This window comes from Syngnathoides biaculeatus, chromosome 9 (assembly GCF_019802595.1).
Source record: "Syngnathoides biaculeatus isolate LvHL_M chromosome 9, ASM1980259v1, whole genome shotgun sequence".
Lineage (NCBI taxonomy): Eukaryota > Metazoa > Chordata > Actinopteri > Syngnathiformes > Syngnathidae > Syngnathoides > Syngnathoides biaculeatus.
The window spans coordinates 21,768,652-21,777,070 of NC_084648.1; the positions used below are offsets into that span (position 1 = coordinate 21,768,652).

Here is an 8,419-nt window from a genome sequence, read left to right on the forward strand (position 1 = left end):
GTTACTTGTTCATTGCAACCAAATCCATTAGCAAAGTCTTGTTTGCAACCCTTTTGGGTAACCCGACTAAAGGCCAAAACCCACAAAAAAAAAAAAGAAACGAGCATTTATTGATGCTTTACCAGATCACACGACAAAAAGTTGAAGATTCGTCAGCGTCGCAGCCGCAGAAAGAAAGCGTGTCGACACTCGGCGCTGTCCAGCGTGTAATACTTGTCATAAAAGTCCAGGATGTACTCCTCGGCCTGGAAGCCGAACTTCTGGTAGAGCAACATGGCGGGGTTGCTGGCCGACACGTGCAGCGTCACGTCCTTGCCCATGCACGTCTGAAACGGACGCCGATAATTTGCCGTAAGATGGGGGAGGCAAACAAAATTCTTATTACCCCAATGACTGCGACAAAAACAGGGAATGAAGTGGAACCTGCTCGCTTTGCACCGTTAGATTGGAGAAAAACACTTTTGGAAAAAATAATCTGATGCATATTTTCAGAAAAAAAGTAGTTGCACGTTGGACGCTATTTGTGGGGGGTTACGGACCGGAGCGAAAATTCACAAATAATTGACGCTCATCAGAATTGACGAATAAATTGGGCTGGCAGAAATGTGTTTTTTTTTTTTTCCATTCATTTGAAAGGGGGAAAAACTCAATTTTTTCAAAAGTTGGTGATTGTGTGGATTCCCCCGTAAATCTGCAAATATGCAGGGTCCACCATAACTGGATTAAACCTTTCTTTGGTTTGGTCCTAGTTGAGGAAGAGTTGCAGTTGATAAGACCCACCAAGAAGCCAGTACAGGCCCGGGGGTGGGGGGGGTGTCCCCGAGGAAGTCCCGCCCGTGGACGCTCACCTGAATGAGGTGATAGATCATGAAGGTTCCGATGCCCGCTCGCCGCCACTCGGGGTGCACAAGCAGGAAGGAGACGTACGCCTCGTTGTACTTGACGTCGGGCACCATGAAGCCGAAGCCCACCACCACCTTCTTGTACAGGACCACCACGCTGAAATCGGGGTATTGCAGGCACTCGGACAGGTCTACTCCTGAGGGGAGACGCCCCGCAAACATCAGTGACGCGGCTGCCGCCGGTTACGCCGTCGTCGCGCTACCTGGCCAGAAGCTGTGTTGACACATGGCGTTGACAGACGGGATGTGATTGGGCCGCACGTAGCAGTAGTCCAAAGGGGCGTCGGCCTCCGGGGTCCAGCCGGGCTCCCGGCGGTGGGGGTGAGCTCGGATCTCGGCCAGCAGACGCATCCTCAGTGGACGGCTCTCGTAGTCGCGCCTGTTATACCGGACGGTCCGTACGTGAAAACTCAACGCGACGTACGATACAATCCGCGTGTCTGATGCAATGACTGCAGGTGTCCCAAAAGGCACGTTCCCGAACACGCACAATCGTTGCGAGTGCACAGTCGCCGTGGATACGACACCGGGGACAAACACGGAACTTTGGCTGGTATTGCGCCGCACGCTTCCCTCGTTCCTCTCGCTCCGGCAGTGAGCAGATTGGATGCGGCGAGGTTAATGATACACGGCTAATCGCTAAGTTTTCAGCGTACATTTCCGTACTGTGTGTGTGGAGCGGGAGAAAGGAATCTTTTTCCACCTGATCGTGACCCACTGAAAATCGTGATCGGATCAGGACATCCCTGGTGAATGGAGTGTAGAAAGACTAAAATAATCCACGAGAAAGCAGTGTTCCCAGGCTACAACCCGCTTCATTTTATGCAGGTGGGGTGTTGTTTTTTTTTTTTTTTTTTAAAACAGGCTTATGAATCCATATTGTATTGTGTTCTGCGTCCCGATTGGCCAAGGCACGGTAGACCACTGTCACTCAATCCCGGACAGGACAGAACGCCTTCGTCTTGCCTCATTTACATAATCGTTCCATGCAAGCAGCGTGGAAGATGAAGTGTTGAGAGACGACCACGACGGACGACCTAACATTTCATCACTCGACACTTGAACTTCAGCACACCACACATGAATGAGACCCGATCATCACAGTTCTCAAACATCACGGATGGTGCCGTGTCTTGCGTACGAGACGATTCTTACACAGGAGGAGAAAAGAGCGCCGACAGCGATGTTTGGCTCTCGCTAAAAAGACAACGGCACCACGCCGCTTCAGCAGAAAAAGACGCCGAGAGGAAGAAGCACGGCCAGAGGAAGTGAGAAATACACACCGGTCGCTCGTAATCATTTCTTGGCCGTGAAAATTACATTTATTTCGAAAAACTTCAATATTTTCCTTTTAATAGGAAAACGCTTATACCTGGTCCTGGATAAAGCGCAAGAAAACGAATGGAGCGACGTTTATAGAATACACTAGTGTACTTTTTTTTTTTTTTTTTTTAAATATGAAGATTTGAACTTCGAGAGTTTAAATAAGAGAAATGTGAGAAAATATTAATGCCCGTCAGAGAAATTTGTAAAGTGTGGGGTTAAGGGTTTAACAGCCATAAAACCTAAGAAATGAAAAAAATTACTGTAAATGAAACATTTACATTAAAAAAAAAAAAAAAAACATTCTGAAAAAGGAATAACTAATGGAATTTTTTTTTTTTTTTCCCACATACGCGTATTTTTGGGGACGTGAACGAGGTAACCCTTTGTACTGTGTATTGGAAAAAGATGTAGATCATAAAGCAAAAAGTCTGACTTTTCAGCATTTGGGAGTGGCCAGTCCAATGAGAAATATTTCACATCTACACTGAGCAGCAACAGAATCACAACACTGATCAGAATCAAACAGGAACATTCTGTGCTAAGCTGACATTGGCGGCACATCCCATGTTATGACGTGAAAGATCAACTTTTTCCTCTTGCCTTGCCACTGATCTTTTATTTCTTGTCTATGCCAAGGGCTGCAAATGGCCCTCAAGCGACAGTTTGAACATTCCTGGGTGTCGCCGCTCTCCCGCCGCTACAAATCTTCACATTCCCGCCCGCGAGTCCGACGTTTACGTTACGTGCGTTTGTGCGCACGGTTCACATACACACGGACAACTGAGAAAAATTATTGCACTAAAATAGGACAGAAAACATTTCCTCAGAGTGTGGCGGATGACGCTCGGGAATGGCGCCACAATTGGCCCCAAGCGAGGGTTATTTTAGACCCAGGCCTGCACGATCCAAAAAGCTTTGCAGAACTTGATGGCATCCACCATTTCTTGAAATGTTGAGAATAAATAATCCAGTATTGAAAAGCAGTGTACGGTATGTTCGAAATACAATCCTGTAATAATGCTACAGGATCTTAATGTTGTTTGGGATGGAAAGCTCAGAATTTTATTTTTTTTTTTTTTTAGGTACTCTTGGACGTTGATAGTTTGAGAACCGCCATTATCGAGTGTCCACGGCGTGTCTTGACGGAGTTGTGTCATACGTTTACACTTTTTGGTGTACCTGATGTAAGGCTTGAGCAGGCGTGACGTGTACGGGCTCTTGATACTTTGCTCCAGAGCGCCGTCCGCTCCCGTCAAGCGGCAGGAGAAAGAAAGCTGAGGTGGGGCGAAGCCGCGACGAGCGGGACAACTCACCTGTGGGGAAGAGTCAAAAGTCGCCCTTAGACCTGGACACTAAGCGGAAATCTCGCCGGACTTGCTGTTACACGCCGTTACCTGGAAGCGGTCCAGCACGCGCAGATCCCGGCTGCCGGCGCCGCACTGTCCGCCGCCCGCTTCCTGGCCTGCCGCTGGTCGTGCGCCGTAGACTCCTCCCACCAGGCTGAGTGCGCGGTCTATGTCCAGCAGGGGGAGTCCTCGCTGCCGCTTGGCCTGGCGCACCATGAGCTTGCGGCGGAGGCGGCAGGCCTGCGGCGTGACAGCTAACGCTAGCGTGCACGCGTCCAAGCGGCGCCGCAGCATCCGCTCCTCATACAGGCTGATGGGGGCGTGGCGAGGAATCTGAGGGGTGCCGCCCCCGTGGCTTTTGTCGCAGCGAGCCGGCCTTTTCCGGTCCGGGCCCTCGTGGGCGGCGGAAGAAAGCTGCGAGCCTACCGCTTCATCATAGTCGCCCTGGTGTCCTTCGTCGTACTCGCTGTCCGCCTCCCGCTTGATGTGATGCTGCGCCGGGCAGAGTTTCTTGCGTGCAGTGGCGGGGGGAGGGGTGTGCTCCATCCCAGGGTCGATCATAGCATCCCCCTCCATTTCCTCGTCGTCTGGATTCCCCCCCAAAAAAAACAAAAAAACAACAAACAAAAGTCAACTAAATGAATCATATCCAATGCGGTGCAATGCGGCCCACAATCCCGCGATAGGCAACTCGCCGTGAAAAAGCGCCTGGGGCGGCATGGCGTCCGGGATAAGGTCGGCCTCCGACAGCAGGCTGGGCGTGGCCGAGTGGGAAGCCGGCGTCCCGGGGGCCGAGAAGTCGGGCGAGGGCGACGGCGAGGGGCTGGTCAGCGGCGTCCTGTCGGAAGAACTGAGCGAGGAGAAGTCCACCACCTCACCTTTCTCCAGGAGCACGTCCGGCGGCCGCCGCCCAGCGCCCCCGCCGTTGGCGCCGCCCGCTTTGACGGGCGTGGAAACTGGGCTACGGCCGGCGAAGCCCGCCTCCTTCTGAGCCCGTCGTATGTCTTTGGCCTCCTGCGTGCGAGAGCGCTTCTCTTTGAGCTGCATGGCCGTCTCCACCGGGTTCTTGCTGCCGCCCCGTTTCCGGAGACCTTCCACCATGACAGTAGACTCTGCCGCCGCTGCCTTCAACACGGCACCTGCCGCACCGAGCCAATCATCAATTATGAATAAAAGCCAGAAAGAAACAAAAAACATATAAAATGAATTCCAATGAAAAGTCTGTTCGATGACATGCGGCTCGATTGATGGTGCCCGCAAAATGTGCGCTCGCGCACCTTTAACCTTGGTGACAGCTTTGTGAGCATGGGCGCGCAGGGTGGGAGGTCGGTTGTGGACCAGCTTCCACCATCCCGGTTCGCTGAACTCCTGCGCCCCCGATCGGAAGAAAGCGGGACTCCCCACCGACAGGCAGCCCGCCACCGTGCTCCACCAGGTGGACGTCTTCTTTCTGCCGGGCCGCAAATACGACATGAGACACGCCGGTCGGTCGTCGCGTGAGACAAAGTGACAGGACGTGACCTGGATCCCAGGAGGAAGTTCCAGTGGCGGCTGATGAAGGCGCAGATATCCTCTTTCCAGCGGAAGTAGCCTTGGCGTCCGGTCCCTTCCAGAGAGAGATTGTACATTGCCAGCATTACCACCTGCCAAACACAAACGGACGTTAGCCGCTGTCGCGCAGCCGCCGCCCGTCACGTGATCGTGCAACAACCTGCTGCCAGGTGAGCCGCATCCTTTCGAAGGTCTCCTTGCCTTCTTCGGAGCAGTCGCGGCATACAAACTTGAAAAAGTTGTCGCCTTTCAGGTAGCTGGGCTTGTTGCCACGGAGATGAGCTAGCGTGACAAACCCACACTTTAGCGGCACACCAGCATTGCGGCGTTCCCCCACAAGATCGGGCTCATCGTTTGGGTCCGGCTCCGTTACCATTTGTGTTCAAACGGGCTTCGGATGACCACAAAAACTAGGCGAATTTCCGTTGTCCATCTATGGCGTTTTGTGCGTTATGTGAGCAAAAAGCAAGTGGACCTTTGTGAACACAGTCCCGCCTTGTGATGCGAGTTTTTACAGATCTTCTTTTCCTTTCGGCTTGTCCCAGTAGGGGTCGCCACAGCGTGTCATTTTTTCCCATGTCAGCCTATCTCCTGCATCATCAAGACATCATTTTTTAATCTTTTTTGGTGGCTTCGACTTATGAGCACAAACGTCCGAGTGAAAAATGAGTGCTGCAACACTTCAGCAAATAGGGAACAATTCTTCAAAAAGGAGGTTTTAAGATGCTTATTGCCCATCCCAGCTAAAAGCTTACTCTAAAAATAGTCAGAAAAACAAGATAATTAAAAATTGTGCATTTAAAATGTACAAACACAGGTGGGAAATATATTGTATCTGTACTTTCCCCTTCTTACATTTTAAAAACTAGCTTGTTACTTTTAAGACAATTCGAAAGTTAGTAAGAATGCGAATCCCAGAAGTCGGTCAAATGCCTTGATCGTAGACATCGTAGATACGAAATGCGTCTAGAGCTGCTTGCCAATGGCAACGCTAAGCTTCATGGGTGCAAAGTCTTGGCACACGTCGGGACAAAGTGTCGGTGGACAGCAAAGTCGGAAACGTAAATAACACGGACGCCTGCACGTTGGACTGCGTACATTTGCGCGCACGTTTCACAATCACAACAAGGGAACTTCCATAGGTGAGGAAATATTTTTTTTTTTTTTTTTTTAAAACGGCTGCAATTTCGGTGAACCTCTTTTTTTTTTAGGTTAAGTTTTCCCAAGGTTAACTAACTAGGGCTAATTAGTGCTAGCTATCCCTCAATGACAACTGAAAGACAAAGAAAGTGGCGCACATACTCGCTGGAATCCACTTGTGGCAGCGCTCGCAGTAAAAGGCCAAGTTGTCACAGGCCCACATGGCGTCCACTTCCTCGCCGACATCGCTGGCCAGGGAGTCACCGCTCTGATCATGCGACAGGTCCAACGAGACCTGGTCCTCGGACTCGACGATCAGGAGCGTCTCTCCCTCTACCTCGCCCTCCTCCAGACCCTCGGAAGCGGAGGTGCACGCCGTCTCGTCTTCGCCGCAGCCAAGCTCTCGGCCACCGTCCATGACCTCGCCTGGAAGGGAGGAGACCCGCACTGCGAGGTGAGGTGAACGTCTTTGGGTTAGTGGGGGGCGTGGTCTGGAGGACGGCGCTCCGCCTCCCTCTGCCGCCGCTCCTCTTCCAGGTGAGCGCTCAACTTTCTGTTCTCCTCCAGAAGACGGAGGTTCTCCTTCTTCCGCTCCACGCGCTCCAAATCTCTCAGGACGCCTTCGTGGAGACGCTGCGCACACACATGACCGGCCGCGACCAGTTGAATTGAGTCAAACCCATTCATCCTTTCTTAATGCCACAGATGCTTATTGTGCAATGGAGTCTTTCCCAGTTGACTTGGGGTGAAAGGCAAGGTATGCCCCGGGTTGCTAGGCTACAGAACAATTTGTTGCCTGCTTGCGAGGCGCATCGCATTACAAGTCCGTGACCATACCTCAAGCAAGCCTTAGACGGACGCCCTCCCCTGCCCTGAGCACTGCTGATCACCAACACACTTTCCCCCCATTTTCTTCTAATAAGACAGTCAGCGCCACGCACTCGTGTTGCCATCTCCACGGTAACGAGCGTATCTGGCCGCATTTGAGTTGATCAGATAAAGCCCAATGATGGTTTAAAACAAACAAAAGAAAAAAGCGGGATGTTGAATCAAAGATTTTATTGCTGTCGTCTGACAGTGCAATCGTGAAAGAGTAAGTTTGTCTTTTAGTCTGATCCTTAAGCGTCTTGTCTCCGCAGTCTTCTCTCTCCCATTGCACAGTTTTTTTCATAAATTTTATTGGTTGTCAGATATTTGCAGTAACATCAAATACTCCGAAAAAAACTTAAACAATTACTATCTAAAAATAAACTAGCTTTTGTATTCCTTTCCACCGTTCACACCGGCGACGCAGAGTAAATGTCTTTCTCGGAGCCAATCATCGACGTCGCTGATTGGGACTGCAAATTATGACATCGAAACCGATAAACCGACAAGCAAAAAAAAAAAAAAAAGAAAAAAAAAGACGATTATCTGCAGATTCCGATCAGGCTGATAAAATCGCTTTGTGTAAACAATCGTGGCATGTAAAATGGACCTAATGTAGTTTGTTTCAAAAGTGGCTATTGATTAGTGTACAGACTTCTGGAGATGCCATTTAGTCAAAAATGTTTTTTGCTCACAGAAACATAGTGACGCCAAAAAATGAGTTTAAAGTAAAACGTAAAACTTTGGTTCCAAACCGAGTCAAATCAAATCCTATATATATTTCCATAAGTGGGCAATTCCAAAACAAAAAACATTTTTCAGTGGATTGTTAGCAACAACAGCAATTCGTATGAGGATCTTTTAGGAACCATTGGACGAAAAAAAAAAAAAAAAAAAAAACCACACGTAGGAAACCCATTAAATATTTGAAGGGAAACTTGTTCTATTTTACTGTTATTTAAATTTTTTGCTAATCTATTCCAAACCTGACCTAGTACGAACCTCGTTGCTAAACAGCTAGCTTAGCTCGACATGAGCCGCTCAAAGCTAAGTGCCATGTCCGTCCTCCTGGTTCGGCTCGGTCGGGCTCACCTGTCTATCCCAGGCCTGCCTGAGATGGACCGCAGTCACGGTGCTCACAGTCAGAAGCACAGAAAGTCCCAGAACCGCTTTAGAGGTCCGAGACATAACGTTATCATTTCTTTTTCTTCTTCTTTTTCCTTTCCTTCGTGTTCTTCTTCTTCTTCTTCTTCCTGTGCTGTTTTGTGAGAGTTCGCAACAAAGGTT

General features: G+C 49.9%; 2 protein-coding genes across 2 annotated transcripts; both read right to left on the reverse strand.

The window, feature by feature from the left end:
• Nucleotides 1-92: 92 nt before the first annotated feature.
• Nucleotides 93-6,683, reverse strand: kat14 (lysine acetyltransferase 14). Its single transcript, XM_061828938.1, has 10 exons — nucleotides 6,428-6,683; nucleotides 5,286-5,407; nucleotides 5,096-5,217; nucleotides 4,852-5,024; nucleotides 4,270-4,713; nucleotides 3,623-4,161; nucleotides 3,408-3,541; nucleotides 1,106-1,281; nucleotides 849-1,039; nucleotides 93-326 (listed from the first exon to the last, which is right to left on the reverse strand). Exons 1-10 carry the CDS (start codon nucleotides 6,681-6,683, stop codon nucleotides 153-155), a joined length of 2,331 nt encoding a protein of 776 aa, XP_061684922.1. The 3' UTR covers nucleotides 93-152.
• Nucleotides 6,684-6,739: 56 nt separating this feature from the next.
• On the reverse strand, nucleotides 6,740-8,359 carry LOC133505674 (protein PET117 homolog, mitochondrial). The gene is made up of 2 exons (XM_061828960.1): nucleotides 8,225-8,359; nucleotides 6,740-6,898 (listed from the first exon to the last, which is right to left on the reverse strand). Exons 1-2 carry the CDS (start codon nucleotides 8,318-8,320, stop codon nucleotides 6,740-6,742), a joined length of 255 nt encoding a protein of 84 aa, XP_061684944.1. The 5' UTR covers nucleotides 8,321-8,359.
• Between the last annotated feature and the right edge of the window lie 60 nt (nucleotides 8,360-8,419).

Bases quoted from the DNA above. Each gene is read 5' to 3' on its own strand.
- kat14 (XM_061828938.1), bottom strand. From the start codon at position 6,683: ATGGACGGTGGCCGAGAGCTTGGCTGCGGCGAAGACGAGACGGCGTGC. The intron at 5,218-5,285 runs GTTGTTGCACGA...TGTGTTTGGCAG, and splicing joins TGCGGCTCACCTGGCAGCAG to GTGGTAATGCTGGCAATGTA. The intron at 1,282-3,407 runs GTACACCAAAAA...CCGGTATAACAG, and splicing joins CTGCTCAAGCCTTACATCAG to GCGCGACTACGAGAGCCGTC.
- LOC133505674 (XM_061828960.1), bottom strand. From the start codon at position 8,320: ATGTCTCGGACCTCTAAAGCGGTTCTGGGACTTTCTGTGCTTCTGACT. The intron at 6,899-8,224 runs GTGAGCCCGACC...GTGTGTGCGCAG, and splicing joins GGCAGGCCTGGGATAGACAG to CGTCTCCACGAAGGCGTCCT.